At 38.5% G+C, this 17,775-nt stretch overlaps 1 protein-coding gene across 4 annotated transcripts in view; it reads right to left on the bottom strand.

Moving 5' to 3' along the window:
* MAPRE2 (microtubule associated protein RP/EB family member 2) overlaps positions 1 to 17,775 on the bottom strand; it is a 146,783-nt gene that overhangs the window by 33,351 nt on the left and 95,657 nt on the right. For all 4 annotated transcript variants that reach the window (XM_023647658.2, XM_023647657.2, XM_070220901.1 and 1 more), the window contains 2 exons: positions 8,615 to 8,760; positions 5,010 to 5,223 (listed from right to left, as the gene is read on the bottom strand). In XM_023647658.2, coding sequence (XP_023503426.1) covers positions 5,010 to 5,223; positions 8,615 to 8,760 — 360 coding nt within the window. The remainder of the gene's footprint in view (positions 1 to 5,009; positions 5,224 to 8,614; positions 8,761 to 17,775) is intronic.

Genomic DNA, 17,775 nt, shown 5'->3' with positions numbered 1-17,775 from the left:
TGCTGAATGTCCCTCACCTGGCATCACACTGAGATAACGTGATACAGATAACATGAATTTCCCAGACAACTGACCTTCACCTCATCAAGCACTTTGTCAAGTTTTAGATGGACAAAAATAAGACTTGTACATGAAAAGGGTGGCCTTTCATGGTTGCAGACCATAGGCAGGGAGACCAATTTAGAGGCTGTAAAAATAGTTCATGGGGGAGATGATTACGAATAGACAATAAACAGAATCTTAACAATTAGAAGGGGGTCTGGCCGGCGGCGCAGTGATTAAGTTTGTGCGCTCTGCTTTGGTGGCCCGGGGTTTGCCAGTTTGGATCCTGGGCATGGACCTACGCACTGTTCATCAAGCCATACTGTGGCGACATCCCACATAGAACTAGAAGGACTTACAACTAGAACATGCAACTATGTATTGGGGCTTTGGGGAGAAAAAACAGAGGAAGATTGGCAACAGACGTTAGCTCAGGGCCAATCTTCCTCACCAAAAAGCATACCTTAAAAAAAAAAAAAGTGCTACCTGCTTATTCTAGGAATTGCTGCAATTAAAAAAAGGAGAGAGAGAATTAGAAGGGAACTCTAGTTTATCTGTTAGTGCATGTTGGTGTCATACAGACCCTGAGGGCTACTGAGAGCCATGGAGCTATTTGATCCCAGGCCCCTGGGCTGTTCAGTAAGGTTTTGTTAAATTTTTGGCTCTTCTTTTGCTGATGCTTGTACTTTCTATTGATATCAGTGTACTCCTTGCCCTAATAAGTTACGTGCTGAGAAGCCATATCCCCATATTTATTATAATTATGTCCAAATTAAGACAGAGCAAATAGACTCAGGATAAGTATCCTAGGAACTCTCTCGTGTGTAAAGTGCAAGAATTTTATAGCACAGATTTTACAACACCTACTCTAACTCTTAGAATACATTTTGGCTTACATTTTCTTGGCCGTATTCCCAAGAGCTGGATACACAACCTCGAGAAAAATGAGGTCTTACTGTATTTATAGGAGACTTTCTCCTATTATAGCGTTAAAACAATGTTCTACCTGTAATGTATACCTTGCTATATTTTTTTCCACAGGATAGTTTTAATACCCCACAATGTCCAATAGTCAGAACATATTTTATTAAAGAGAATGGCTGGTTTGACTTCTGAAAATATCCTTTCTCCCTGATTAAGACCAATGAGGTATAAACATGGTCAAGGTATCAGGAACACAAGTCTCAGGAATTACTGCCTTCTGGAACATTAAAAACCAAATTTATTATCCGTTGACTTTAATGTGTTTCCTGAGCTTTGTCACTCAAGAGGTTAAGCTCTGGAAAATACATATTTCTCTTTCAGGTTCATGGACATTCTTTCTATCAAAATGGCACGAGTTTCTCTGTGGCTTTCATGAAAGACAGATGAGGGAATTCCTACAAAACAAGGCCAAGCCAGTACAATGACAGTTCTGTTTGGGGGAGCAGGAGTGTTCGTGCCAATTTAAGGACTCGTTGACTGGGGAAGAAAAATATTCTGAGGCCTGTCCAATTTCACTACTAAAAACTTGAAAAAGTGGCAGCTGAGTTTCAAGATGAATCTGTATATCAACAGCTATAGAAAAAGACCTTAAGATGAGAACTCCCAGCCACCCTTGGTTTTCTCACCTTGTCATCTTCCCACTCCATCTGCCTGCCAAATCCCCAACCCTGGAGAAAACACACCACCTCTCTTCTCCACCAGAGCTCCTAGACTGATGAAGTTTCTGACAAAGGATGAAGGCCAATTTGAACCGCTATGAATTTTTCGCTTCCCAAACGCCTTTGCTTAATTTTTACCCAACTGCCCCCATCACTTCTGTTCCGAAAAAGTTAATATTCCCTTTCGTCTCTAACCCTCCATCATTGCCCTTGACCTTCATTTCTCCCTCCAGCTTCAGAGTTGTGCTCTACCAATTTCCCTCTTTCTTTCCTGTTTTCAATGAGTCCTTCTCCATGGACCTTTCTCTCATCTTAACAGATCTTCATTGTGCCTTATCCTAAAAACAAACAAACAAAAATGGATCAAGGACAATACCATTCTCCTTCCAGTCTTACTTCCTGAAGCTACCATCATCTTCCTCCTTTCCCCCACCATACTAATCAAGTGTTTTTATTTTCCTGACACATTTATTAAAGGTGGAATCTGCTCTTACGGCGTCCACTTCTACACTTGCCATGTCCTTGTCAAGTCACTGCAATCTAGGTGTATGCACTCAGCATTTTAAAGGACCAATTATCTAAAGGATTATTAATCACTTCCTAGGTGTCAGATTTCTTTGGCCTATTTTCAGGCTTCAACCTATCTGATCACTCCACAATTAATATTCAGCACTGTGGGTGATCCCTCTACCTAGAAATTTCCTACTGTTTGTTCTCTGATGCTGAGCTTTCCTGGTTTTCCCCCTGATGTTCATCTTTTTCTCAGCTTCCTCTTGCCCTTTAAATGTATGTATTCCCAAAGACCTGTGTTTAGTTTAATTTATTCTACATAGGCTCTTTTATTCTATGGCTTCAAAGATGGATTTTTATACTGTCTTAATTTCCTTCCCCAATTCCTCAACCCATTCCTGGTCCCATCATTCCAGTGAATGACCCCCAAGTTGAGAGATTCAGTGGACTCCTTTAGTCGTTTTACTTGACTCCTCAGCAGATTTAGACATTGTTGACCATTCTGCTCCCTTCCTTCTGCTTCCCTGATACATCGCTCCCTTGGTCCCTTTGATCTTTCTGGCATCTTTCCTGCTTCCTATGCGAGCCCTTCCTTTTCTACCTGAACATTAAATGTTAGAGTTCCTCAAGGCACTCTCTCCTCACTCAGTACTCACTTCAGCTCAATTACATGGATATATGGAAGACTCACAAATGTTTACCTCTAGCCTACACTTCTCTGAGCTCCAGACACACACATGCATGCATGTGTGTGCATGAACACACAGAACTTCCTATTTCGGTCTCCTCTTAGATGTCACAAAGGAATCTCAAACTTATTATGTTCAAGACAAACTTAGGATGTTTTCCTAAATCTAGCTGTCTTTCCGCACTCCGTGAACAATATTACCATTCATCTAGTTGTATGATGCAAACCAAGACGTCATGCTTGACATCTCCGTCTCTTTTACCTAATGTCCACCCATTACCAATATACAATCTATTTTATCTCTCAAATATCTCCTATATCTGTCTATCTCCATGACCACTATTTTAATCCAGATGAACAAGAATCCATCTAATGTACTAGTGAGTGTGTCTATGTGTTCTTGTGTGTGTGTGTGTGTGTGCAGATTTAATATGCATATCCCTATTTTGTAGAAATAGGTTTTGTAGAAATAGTTTTGAGAAAACTAATGCTAGGTGGGGTTAAAGAACTGCCCCAAAAGGGGGTGATTAGGCACATGTGTGGTGATGGATGGTAATTAGTCTTTCTGTGGTGAGCATGATGTAATCTACACGGAAATCAAAACATAATAATGTACACCTGAAATTTATATAATGTTATAAACCAGTGTTACCTAAAAAAAAAACTGCCCCAAGTGGCAGATGTGGTAATTTAAAACCAAGTCTGACTCCAAAGTTAGCAGCCATAGGAAAGGAAAATAAATTACAATGTTATGCTAATTATATGAACATAAAAGAAACAAGAGAATGGCCTTTTTATTTTTCTTAATGAGAGGATAACACTCTTTGTGACAGGAATTATGGAATCATATCATCCATGCCAGTGCAGGGAAGACAGTAAAATTTCAAAGACATCCTATTCTACCCATCCACCGACCCCCAACTCTATTTTGGAAGCTTTCCCATATATCCCTCACTTCGATTCACCTGTTGTTAACATTTTGCTTTCTCTCTTTCTCCTCTCTCCTCCTCTACCTCTCACTCTCCACACACACGTGCGTGCACGCGCACACACACACACACACACTTTTTTTCCTTGGAATCATCTGAGAATTAACTGCAGATATCATGATATGATAATCCTAACATCTTTAGTATATTTAAAAAATATTTTAAAAAATAATGACAGCTGTCCAATGGTCTCAAGTCTACCTAGAAGATAACCATGAAACAAATAAGAAAAAAAACAAAAGGCTTCTGTACAGGGAGGAAAATTGATTATAAAGCCATTACTATCTATTGAATATTGTTATAACCATTTCTAATCCATTTGGATTGGGGGTTGGGCATAAATAAGGAATTTTTATTATTTACAAAATTAAGTTTACGGATTTAACAAGTTTGAACACTGATTTTCACATACGGGATGGGAACAAATGACTTCTGAGGATTTCAATCTTTAACTGTCCAGTACCACAACTGGTGTTTATAATAATGACCCTAATTTTACAAGAACACATTCTGCCTGGTAAAGTCTGTTTTTTATGGCAAGGAAGTTTATATTCCAGAAAAGTTTTTACCCACAAAAGTTTAAAAAATTTTAAAGTTCATTTATCCTCAGTGACTTCACTTTTGGACAAAGCTGGATAGATGAGGTCTTGCTGAATATTATCACATAAAAATTGGCACTGCCCATACAGGAGACAGGATGCATATTTCATGAATTTCCTTTGAAGGATTATAGATGATGATTCATATTTAAAAGCATAACATCAGTTCATATTCTGGTCTGTACTGCCAGCATAAAGCAGTAAAAATATGTCAGTCAAAATCTAAACAGACTACTTGAAATTTCTCAGAAAAACTGGAAGGAAAATGAAATCTATCCCTGGGGTATTATTTTAACATCCAGCTTCCATGATAGCCAGTGAATAGCTGTGCTTTTTTAATAGTTTAAATCATGATCATTAGGCTTATTACATCTAGGTCACTGCTGGGAAGACAAATGCGGCCAGACAACAATGAAAATCATACCCAGGTGTTAACATATCGACTGCTGGGAAGAAGCAATCAAACGCAGCAAAGCACAGGAGGGTCTGAGCCGTTTTCTAAAAGGAAAGTGACCCTGTGACTTCACTGTGACAATACCTGCTGTGGGGGAGTTTGCATGGTGAGACTTTTTTGGCAGGTTGAAGATCTGTTCGCCAGGGTCGGGAGGAGGAATTGCATCTTGCCCTTGTCGCGCTTCAACGGGATCATACTCCTTCCCATCGTAGTTAGCATCATAGAATTTCTTAAACCACTGAATAAAATCCAGGTTGTCCTGGAAACGCCCTTTCACCAGCTTCTCCACTGGAATTACCTGCAAAATAAAATCACCATGCGAGTCACAAACCTCAGGGATGTTTTATTTAATACAACTAAAATGCTGCCTAAATATAACTATTTCTCTCTCCCAGTTTCTTAGCCAGCTGTAGTCTAGAATGCATATAATTTTTCATCACATTAAAGAAAAATTAAATGAAAATGTTGCACTTGGTTCTCTCGGAATACTTAAGTCTTGCGAATAAACCAGACAAAACAAAGAATACCCTCAACTATCATACTGACCCTCCTTAAAGTATGTTTATTTCCAAAGTATTACCTCCAGAAAACATGGGCCTGGGATACTGTGCTGTTTCAAGATTGATGGATTTTCCTTTTTTCTTTGTAATACTTGGTCCAGTTGTGTTGGAACAAACTCTTATAAGGATTATAGCTACTAGAGAGTGTGAATGAGAAAGATTCAAATCAATGCAAACATATTCCAATCTAACGGTTCATATGAAACAAAATGAGCTTTTATGGGGCTTGTTTATAATATATAGAGACTAACATGAGAACAACTAACCACAATACAGGCCCGGTAATTCATGGGCTACACGGGAGCCCAGCTAATGTGCCCTGGGAGTGCAGAGGAAAAGGAGTGGAGTCTGATTAGCGGAGTCACAGAAGGCATTCTGTAGGAGGAGGTGCACAGCGCCCACATCAACTTCTGAGATGAGTCTCAGCTTTTTATGAGGTAATCTTTCCTACCGGCAACCCAAAGAGCCAATCAGTATTCCCTTTAGAGGTTTTACAGGAACCTTCAGAATTACGACAGAAAAAAACATGGTCTGATTGCTTAGCTTTAATTCAGTGGGCAGCCATTTTTGAAGGCAATGGAAAGGTACCTAGGTATCCAAACTGCACCATTACCAGATTCTCACTTCCTCATCTTTGGGTTGGAATACTAGTTGGATGTGAGCCATGAGAGTTACAAAGCTAGGGAGTGAGTCAGATCGTGTGTACGTGACAGTGTGTGAGCATGGGGCATCACTGTGTAATGACAGGAACGGATGCTGTATATATGAAATTTTCAGCAAGGCTCTGCCACCTTAGGAGCTATATACCATTGATATCTGAAAACAGATTCATCAGGACCACTTAAATGTGGAAAGACCTCAAATACCAATGACAACTTTGAAAGGAAAAGAAGCAACTGAAGCATTTTAGTCCATCCATTAAACTAAATCATTAGCAATAAATTTTTCAAAAATGTTTTTTATGCAGTTACAAATTGAAAATAAATCAAATAAAGAACAAAAGACAGAGAAGGAAATTTTTGGAGGAGACAGTGTTTTTCATGAAGACTCTTCCAGTAATGGAGACTTCTGGGTGCTGATATCTCACTCCTCCCAAACTTCAGTAAAGTCCGCCCACATGGAAAAATTCCTTCCACACGTGCACTCAATTAACTTCTCATTGTACTATTTAAATAGTTTCATATCTTGTGGTTTATAAGTTGTGTATGCTGATATTGTTTTAGAAACTGCCTTCCTAGTGCATAAGGCTCTTTAACACACTACTACACTTTGCTTTCTGCCAAATGTGAAAATTTATAAACAATTTTAGATGATGGTGCTACATTAGCTGCTCAAAGAAGGCGCTTACTTCTGTTGGCTTAATTTTGCATTCCCTAGCAAAATGAAAGTTCCGGGGGCCTAAGTTCAAAGTCTGAGATGACAACCAAAACCGTGCACAGAAGCCTTCTATATGCTGTTAGGCTAGGACAAACACGAACAGGACCACTGTCTTTATCCAAGGACTTTTGAGTAGAGACATAGCTTAATAAGCTAAGGAGGCCCACAAAGATCATCAAGGCCAATCTCCCTCCATTACAAGAATTTTATCTTCAACATTCTTAACGATGGCTCATCCATTCTCTGTGCGTACACTTCCAGAGATATGGAGGCCCCTAAATTGTTAAATGGCAAATTCCATCAATAAAGCGATGAATGGGTGCTTCTTTTCTTTTCAATCTAGAAGCATTTACAGAGAATTAAATGAAAAAGACACGTGATGATGCTAATAAGTAAGGAGAACCCATAGCAGTGGTTTTGAAGACATACCGAAGGAGCTAATTGGAAATTAACCACAGCAAAGGACAAAGAATTCAAAAGGTTAAATATTTTGAAATAAAAATTCAGAGAGGGACCAGCCTGGAGGCGCAGTGGTTAAGTTCGCACGTTCCGCTTCGGGGAGCCAGGGTTCGCGGGTTTGGATCCCGGGTGCGGACATGGCACCACTTGGCAAGCCATGGTAGGCGTCCCACATATAAAATAGAGGAAGATGGGCATGGATGTTAGCTCAGGGCCAGTCTTCCTCAGGAAGAAGAGGAGCATTGGCAGCAGATGTTAGCTCAGGGCTAATCTTCCTCAAAAAAAAAAATTTTATAAAAAAAAAAATTCTAAGAAGCAGCCAAGATTTTCTTAATATTTTGATTAAAATGCGTTGATTTAGGAAGATACTAATTGCATTAAATTTAAAAATATATACTGGTTAGCAAACTTTTCTCTTTTCCTTTAACTTCTCTCTTTTATAACCCACTATTTTATTTTTTATTTCCATAGACTATTTATTGCTACCATCTATGCAAAGACAAGTTTTCCAATTCTCCCCTGCTGGTTTTTCTCTTTTCCCTTATTCAAAATTCATTTCTTTCCAAGCCTCTTCCCTCTAAGAGATATATCCTAAATAAATAATAGAAATTGAGCATGTATTTGAATAGCAGGAAACATGCCCAAGACTGAGTGGACTCTCCCAACAGTCCTTCACCGGGAGGAAAAAGGACTCAGTCTAAATCCATTTATATCACTCTAGGACAAAATTATAAAATTGAAAGGGGAAAAAAGGACAATTTATGGACACTAAGAATCTGAGCGCATACACTATGCTGGACACTTCCACATGCATTCCCTCACTTTAACTTCCTAACCACAGGGAAGAGGGTTTTAGTCCCATTTTATAGGTAGGTAAATTCAGACTCAAAGAATTTAAATAACTTGTGCCAGTCACGGCGCTGGGATTAAACCTGTGCTGCTTCCACTGTAACATGCTGTTTCTCCAAAGGAACAAAATACACAAAGAACCACAGTGGCATCTGGCAAATATAAAAATTTCTCCTCTGCAATGCTAAGACATGACAACAACATTTTAACATTTGTAATTCCTGTTAGAGTTTTCAGGCTAATAGCTACAAGTTTAGAAAAGTCTCATACAAACATGGGAAGTGAGGGTTGATGCTTTATGCCATGCAGACTACAACCTACTGTTGCGATATCAAGATACATCCCACTGAAACGTTTCTGGATTTTTGCATTTCTGTGCCAAAACAACAATAATTTTTAAGGAAAGACAAATGCATTTTATGGAGGTACAAGTTAGTCTCCTACCTTATCAACATTCATTCGCTTAAACGATGCTTGCAGAAGTTTAAAATTGTGAATATACTCATGCTCCAACTTTGCTTGAAATTTTACTTTCTTCAAACTAATGCAGCCTGGAAAGAGCATGTCCATGAACTGGCAATAGGCCGCTCCTGGAAAGAGACAAGAAAAGTATTGGTGTGAGTCTGACCGTCCCCAATTGTGACTGAGGATAGCTAGGAAGGAAGGCGCCATCTCTCAGAGCCCTCCTGGCTGGGTGTGCTCCTCTCCTCACTGCACTTACACCTCCTCGTCCACCTGTGCTGGGTGCCAGAGGGAAGGGTCCTGCCTCGATGCAGCTCCCACCACTTCCCCATTCCCGACCACTGTGGCACTGATGCTGCATTTACCGAGCAGCACCAGGTTCCGCAGACAATGAACAGGACTTTATACTTTAACGCCAAGGAAATCAGGGTGCGAATAATTCTTCTTAGCTTCTAGCAGAAAAAAAGGAACGTATTTTTTTCTTCCATCTAGCAGCTACCTGCTCCAAGCCATCAAAACATACAAATTTAAGAGAAAAACAGCAGAAAATTTAAACATGAGAAAACTACAAATGTTCTCATGAAATGAGAACTTTTAGCTCAAAAAAATACCCAGACGCCCCAGCTGTTTCATATCCATCTTGCAAAATGACTCAGGTGAAACTGCATAAGTAAGTCACCTAATAACAAAAACAGTTGTATACCAATTTAATTCCAGTCCAGAGCAATGGGGTTCCGATATTAACATGAAGGATGAAGACATGGAGACTCTGAAACTTACAGAAGTTCAGAGTCATGCTGTTTATGACTGAGAAATAAAATAACAGAAATGTTCAGTGAGTCCCCTGAAATTTCCCCAGAGGAAATGGTCATAAAAAAAGTCTTTGATTTTTTTTTTTATGAAGAACTCTTAGACCTTGACAATTTCAACCAGAAAATCCCAGCAAGCTCATGTTTACTGATTCATATCCTCTCAACAGTAAAGGCTAAAGGCACTTAGGAAAAAAAATGTCAAAACCAGAATGATTATTTTTCTTTTACGAGGAGGAAAAGCAATTGAGTGGCAAAAATGGGGAAAAGCAGCCATTTTTGTATTCCCTTTCCTTCTTTCATTCTCCAGATCTCTTGGTCTGTTTCTACAAAGTGCCAGTAATACCCCTTCATGACAGGCCCATGAAGGGCTCCCTCATTCTGTGGTACCAAGGTTTTTTTGAGCAGCCTTTCATTCCATTCAGGTGACTCACCTTTACATAGGAGGAACCCACTTGGTCTCTTACGTTAAACAGATGTCAAGCATCTTTTACTGAGATAGGAATCCAAGATAAGAGAGAACAAGATATCAGGGATGTAAGGGCTGCTAGAACAGGCAATGGTGGGACAACTCATTATTTATAGAGAAGAGCATGAAGTGATGAAATATAGGCCATAAGAAATACCACCTCCAGAGTCTGCATCTGTGATGCTTCCCCTTAGATGCTAATACTCTGATATGACCTATTACATTCCTAATCAAAGCAGATGAGTTCTCTCAAAAACAAGGTCAAATTCAAACAAAAAGCATTAGGGGTGTAAGAGAAACATCATGATCTTGGGGGGCATTCTTAGAGTCATCATCTAATTCTTCAGTTCTTCCCTGTGAAGTGCCACCAGAGGGAGCAAATTCCAATAGCCACTTCAACGTTATTTTTACAGAGATGGGGATGTCTAAATATAACTGCCTCATTACCTAATTTTTTTTTTTTTTTGGTGAGGAAGATTGGTCCTGACCTAACATCTGTTGCCAATCTTCCTCTCTTTTGCCTGAGGAAGACTGTCCCTGAGCTAACATCTGTGCAATCTTCCTCTATTTTCTATGTGGGATTCTGCCACAGCAAGGCTTGAAGAATGGTGTATAGGTCTGCACCCGGGATCTGAACCTGAGAATCCTGGGCTACTGAAGTGAAGTGCATGAACTTAACCACTATGTCAGCAGGCCAGCTCCATTACCTACTTTTTAAAGAGTTATTTTTACTTTTGTAGTGTTTAGTGTAAAATTTACCTATGGAAACCCAGATACAGTCATGAGCGATATAATGACGTTTCAGTCAACGACAGACTGCAAATACGACAGTAGTCTCATAAATTTAGTACTATATAGCCTAGGTGTGTAGTAGGCCATACCATCCAGGTTTGTGTAAGTGCACTCTACGATGTTCTCACAATGATGAAATCACCTAATGATGCATTTTTCAGAACGTATCGCCATTGTTAAATGACATATGACTGTATATATTCTTAAAAAGCAACCAACGAAATCCCTCACTTCTCAAATTTAAAAAGCTTTTGAAAAAAAAATCTTCAAAAATGAGGGAAGGATGGAAAGAAGGCAGGAAGGTTCATCTCTAGTCTCATGACACAGAAAAAAAACACTGTTCATGTTCTGGTATATACTATTCTAATTTTTTTTTTCAACAGACCATGATTCCCTTTGTGGGTCATTAAAATATTCTCTACTGACATTTTTCATTGGCTTTCTGATTTTTATATCATGCTTAGCAACTTCCCCAAACCAGGACTATATAAGTATTCATGTATATTTTCTTCAAGTACTTTTATGGTCTCAAGTTTTACATTTACATTCTGAATCCATGTGGAATTTATTTTGGTCTAGGATATAAAGGATGGTTCTAATTTCAGTTATTCCGAATGTTAGTGGCAATCTGTCAGTTTTGGCTCCCTAGCATTTGGACACCTTCCCATCTGAGTTGCTGCTACAGTGCCTGCCTCCCACCAGCATACTGAAGGTGGGCAACATCCCTTTCCCCACTCTCACCAGTAAAGATGCAGGCCCATGATCTAGGCTCTGCATTTGGATGCTCCTGCCTGGGTCGCTATCTAATTCCAGAATATTTTCATTACTCCAAAAGGAAACTCTACACCCATTAGCAGCCGCTCTATTCTCTCCTTCCTCCAGGCCCTGGTAACCAAGAGTCTATTTTCTGTCTTTATGGATTTGCCTATTCTGGACGTTTCATATAAATGGAATCATAAAATATGTACCCTTTGTGTCTGGTTTCTTTCACTTAGCACAATCTTTTCAAGGTTCATCCATGTTATGGCAATGTATAAGAACTTTATATTTCTTTTTATGGCTGATTAATATTCCATTGTATGAATATACCACATTTTATGGGTCCACTCATCAGCTGACGAACGTTTGGGTTGTTCTCACTTTCAGGCTATTATGAGGAATGCTGCTATGAACATTCATGTACAAGATTTTTTGTGGACATAAGTTTTCAATTATCCTGGAATATTATTTAGGAGTGGTATATGGTACCTCTATGGTTAACATTTTGGGGATCTGCCAAACTGTTTTCCAAAGCAGGTGTATTATTTCACATTCCCATCAATAATGTATGAGGGCTCCAATTCTTTCACATATTCAACAATACTGTCTATGTTTTTTACTCTAATCGTCCTAGGGGGTATCAAGTGGTATCTCATTGTGGTTTTGATTTGATTTTCCTAAAGACTGACGATGTTGAACATCTTTTTCACATGCTTTTTGGCCATTTGTACATCTTCTTTGGAGAAATGTTTATGAAAATCCTTTGCCCATTTTTAAATTGGGTTCTCTTTTTACTGGTGAGTTGTAAGAGTTCTTTCTACACTCTAGATACAAGTTTCCTATCAGATATCTGATTTGCAAATATTTTCTCCTGTTCTACGGACTATCTTTTTTACTTTCTCGATGGTATCCTTTGTTGAAGCACAAAAGTTTTAAATTTTGAAGTACAATTTATTTTTTCTTTTGTTACTTGTGCTTTTGTCATATGCCTAATCCAAGGTTACAATGATTTACACCTACATTTTCTTCTAAAAGCTGTATAGTTTTAATTCTTATATTTAAGTCAACGATCCATTTTGAATTAATTCTTGTATATGGTGTGAAGTTTGGGTTGAACATCATTATTTTGCAAGTGGCTATTCGACGGTCCTAGCAGCATTTTCTGAAAAGACTGTTTCTTCCCCCACTTAATCGTCTTGACATTCTTGTTGAAAAGTCAATTATTGGGGCCACCCCAGTGGCAAAGTGGTTAAGTTCGTGCGCTACACTTTTGTGGCTCGGGGTTCACAGGTTTGGATCCCGGACGCGGACCTACATACCACTCATCAAGCCATGCTGTGGCAGGATCCCACATAAAATACAGGAAGATTGGCAACCCATGTTAGCTCAGGGCCAATCTTCCTCACAAAAAATAAACAAACAGAAAAAATCAATTAGTATAAATGCACGGGTTTATTTCTGGACTCTCAATTCTATTACATCTATGTCTATCCTTACGCAATAACACAGTCTTGATTATCATAGCTTTGTAGTCAGTTTTGAAATCACAATCCTTTAACTTTGTTCTTCCTTTTCAAGACTGCTTCAGCTACTCCGGGTCCCCTGCATTTCCATATTATTTTTAGGATAAGTTCGTCAATTTCTGTAAAAAGGCTGCTGGGATTCTGACAGGGATTGAATTGAGTCCAGAGATTAATTTGGGGAGTGTTGCCATCTTAACAATATATTAAGTCTTCTAATCGATGAACATGGGATGTCTTTCCACTTAATTTCTTTCAATGATGTTTTAAAGCTTACAGTATTTAAGTCTCACACTTCTTTTGTTGAATTTATTACTATTTTATTCTCTAATGCTATTCTAAGTGGAACTGTATTCTTAATTTTATTTTCAGATTGTTCATTGTGAATGTATAGAAATATAATTCATTTTTGAGTATTGATCTTGTATCCTGCAATCCTGCTTAACTCATTTATTAGTTATAATAGCTTTGGTTTCTTAGGATTTTCCACATATAAGATCATGACATCTGCAAATAGAGATAGTTTAACTTCTTCCTTTCCAAAGTGAACGCCTATTTCTTTTCTTTTTTTTTTTGAGGACGATAAGCCCAGAGCTAACTACTACCAATCCCTTTCTTTTTGCCCAGGAAGACTGGTCCTGAGCTAACATCCATGCCCATCTGCCTCTACTTTATACATGGGATGCCTACCACAGCATGGCTTTTGCCAAGTGGTGCCATGTCTGCACCCGGGATCCGAACTGGCGAACCCTGGGCTGGCGAACCCTGGGCTGCCGAGAAGTGGAATGTACAAACTTAACCGCTGTGCCACCAGGCCAGCCCCGCTTATTTCTTTTTCTTGCCCAGTTGACCCTAGTTATAACCTCTACCACAATATTGAAAACAAGTGATAAGAGTGAACATTCTTGTCTTGTTCCCAGTCTTAGGGCAAAAGCATCTAGTTTTTCACTACTAAGTATGATGTCAGCTGTGGGTTTTCCATAGACCGCATCATCAGACTGAGGAAGTTCCCTGTTTTTTATCATGAAACGATGTTGAATTTTATCAAATACTTTTCCTGCATCTACTGAGACTATCAAGTGGCTTTTGTCTTTTATTCTATTAATATGGTGTATTACATTGGTTGCTTTAATCTCATTTGATCACGGTGTATAATCCTTTGTATATGTTGCTGGATTCATTCTGCCAGTATTTCGTTGAGGAATGTTGTGTCCATATTCGCAAGAGATATTGGTCTGTAGTTCTCTTGCGATAGCTTTGTTTGGTTTGGGGAGCAGGGTAATACTGGCCTCACAGAATAAGATGGAAAGTGTTCCCTCTTCTTTTATTTTTTGGAAGAGTTTGTGAAGGATTTCTGCTAATTTTTCTTTAAACACTTGGTAGAATTCACCAAAGTCATCTGGGCTTGGGTTTTTCTTTGTGGGAATTTTTTTACATTATTAATTCAATCTCTTGTGATATAGGTCTACTCAGAATTTCTATTTTTTCTTAAGTTTCAGTAGTTTATGCCTCTCTACGTGCTTATCCATTTCATCTAGATTATTAAAAATTATTGATTTTTAAACATTTATTTTATAATTCATAAGTTCTAATAAATTTTCAGTTGATTCTCTTTGGTTTCCTAGCGAGAAATAACGCATGATACACTTGTTGCGCTATATGTGCGTGCACACACACACACACACACATATATATACATACGCATGCACACACACACTTTTTTTCCTTTAATCAGAATATCTCATGTTCTTCCTCTACGTCTGTTATTGGCCGCTGACCTCTAATACTAAGGAAATACTCCTCTAAGTGTTACCAAAAGTTGTTATCAGGAAGGGATACTGAGTTTTATCAACTACCTTTTCAGCAACCATGGAGAAAATATGTTTTTCTCCTTTGATTTATTAATATGATCAATTAATCATATTCAGTGATTTACTAATGCTGAATCACCTTAGCATTCCTGGATTAAGTCCTACTTGGTGATGTTTACTATGTTTTCATTACGGTGGTGGTTTAGATTCCCAAATACTTTATGATTTTTGCACCTGTACTTGTGAGATTTCCTGCAACTTTTTTGTGTGCTTTTGTCCTATTTCTTATCACGGTTATTTGAAGTTTAAAAAATAAATTGGGAAACTTTTCTTATTTTTTGAGGGTCTAAAACTTGAGCACTAAGGTATTAAAAAAAAAAAAAGATTTGGTTAGAATCCTAACTGCACAATTTACTACCTGTACACTCTGGGCTTTTCACCCCTTCCCTATGCATTTCAGAACCATATGAGCATCAAACAAGTTGAACAATTTTTTCAGTAAGCAACGTAGAAAGGGTAGATCACATTAGCGTTTCTAGTAAATGGTATATTATATGATCATCTAGGTATATCTTATGTCATATTTTCTAGAGTCAAGGAGCCTCTGAGAATTTTTAAGAAACATCTATCGACTTTGGGAATTATGCTGAAGATTTGTTGCTATTGCCTTTGGGTATGCCCATTTGGGCATTTTCAACTTCTGATTCCCCAAATCTCTAGTGCCCAAGAGACATGAAAAGGATGCCTTGAAATGAATTGTTGCTACTAAGATCATCACGGAGAGTTCTTGTTGGGGCAGGAAACTACACCAAAGTATAACCTGAAAAAGGCTGCTGCATTCTGATTCCTATCAAAGGCCGACCCTGCACTTGTAGTCTGGATCACATCCCCTCTCACCTCCCCAGTGATGTCACTCCTGCAAATGTCCTCACTCTCTCTTGCAATGCCGATTTCTCTCTGAATGGATTATTCTTACAGCATGCAAATATGCGCTAGTACTACTTGACTTTGACAAAATAAAATTTAAAAAACCTTCCTTGATTCCACATCATTCCTTTAGTTACTGTACCATTTATCTTCTCCTAGTCATAGCAAAACTTGACAAAATTATCCCTGTTTCCATTTTCATCTACCATTCAAACCAATTCAACTGTCCTCCAATCTTACCATGTTCTGGTCAAGATCAACAACAGCTTCTCTGTTACCAAATCTAAGTCATTTTTCTTTCTGCATCCAACTCAAACTCTGAGTAAGTATTTGGCCCTGCTGCCCACTCCCTCTTTCTTGAAATTCTATAATTTCTTCCTTAATTGGACAAAATGGGCACCAACTAACTAAAAAATTCAGGAATCAGTACTATTGTCCTGGAAGTCTCAGCCAGTCACAAATCAGAATGTTTCTCATGGACAGGTGTACAGATTTTTGGGTCATTTCATTAACCTTACAATAATGTGGCCTACATTTTACACAGATCATACTTTTATCAAATTATGCCAAGGTTACTATTATTCACATCATGTACCACCCGTTGCTAAGGATACTAGAGTGGTTTTCTATGAAACCACTACAAAATTCAAACTCTTTCCCTGACCTACAATGACCTGTGACCAGGCCTCTGCCCACCTCCCCCTTGCCTAATGTCCCTTCAGGAGGCTCCTTTCACACTGGCTTCATTGCTTCCAGGACACCTCAGGTCTGTTCCTGTCTTACCACCTTTATACAGGCTGTTTCCTCTGGAACTCCATATTCTTTCTGCCATTCAGATCAAGGCTTAGATGTCACCTCCTCAGCGAGGCCCTCCTTACCAGGCCATCTGAAGTGACCCTCCAGTCACTCTTAATCACCTAATCCTGTTTTATGTCTGGTATTTTGTTGTTAACTCACATGTTGGTTTGTGGTTTACCCTCCCTCACTGGAATGTAGGTTTCAAGTGAGCTTGTACCTTATCTGTCTTAGTCTCCTCTGTATCCAAGCCTTTAATACAGTAACTGGCATAGTGTGGGCTTCAATAAATATCTGGTTAATGAGTCTACAGGTTGTAAGATTTGAACCCCAACAAAAGCTGGTAAACAGTAAAATTCTAATGTTACCAAAGTCCCAAATAAGAGATATTACAGGAAGAGTTGCTATATATATTTTTAAGAATTGATGGGGTATAAATAAATTTTAAGAACACCAAAAAAACCACCTAAACTAAGAACCACTCTGGAGACCGAGTCTGCAGAAAAGTGAAAGATATGCTTCAAAAAGCTAAATATAAGAGAACACACTTAGGTAAAACCAACCAAATCATATGATGATATGCTCACCAAGAGATTAATTTTGATGAGCTATGCCTTGAGCCCATCAGCCCAGGGTGCTACTACAGTGATGAAGGTCAACAAGATTCCAGAAATGATCAGGAAATAAGTAGAAAAAAGGAGAAAATTCTGTCTTTGTACAGTGCCATGTTATGCCTGCACCTACAGCCCTAAGAATAGTTTTAGTTGTTATACATCAGAAGTAACATAATAGAGCTGAAACGTTTGGGGACAGGAATCCAAAATGGACAGGAGGGGAACTGTATAAAGGCAGAACTCAAAAATCAGTCCCAGACTCAAAGGTTTCAGGGGATATGTGATTTAAGTCTATGAAATCATGAAAAGCACGATAAGACAATCTCATTTTTACCAGATCCCAAGACTTCAACAGTAAAATAATATCAGGATACGTGGACATTTTTAAAAGGAAATTTTCAGATAACAGAAAGGAAATAATACATTTATAGACTATAGTATGCCAAGAAATATAAGAAATAAAAATACCCGCGTTTGGATAAAATCTATTACAGACTTCAAATCTATTTTTAACATTCTGACCTCACAGAGGTAAGTATTTTTATCATCATCACTCTATTTTATAGATCAGGGAAAAAGGCTCAGAAAGTCATCCAGCTAATAAGGAACAGAAGTGGAATTTAAACTCTGACCTCAACTTCAGTTTT

Source organism: Equus caballus, chromosome 8, assembly GCF_041296265.1.
Source record: "Equus caballus isolate H_3958 breed thoroughbred chromosome 8, TB-T2T, whole genome shotgun sequence".
NCBI classification, from domain to species: Eukaryota; Metazoa; Chordata; class Mammalia; order Perissodactyla; family Equidae; genus Equus; species Equus caballus.
Note: the sequence above shows the minus strand (reverse complement) of the source record. Positions and strands in the feature narration are given on the sequence as shown.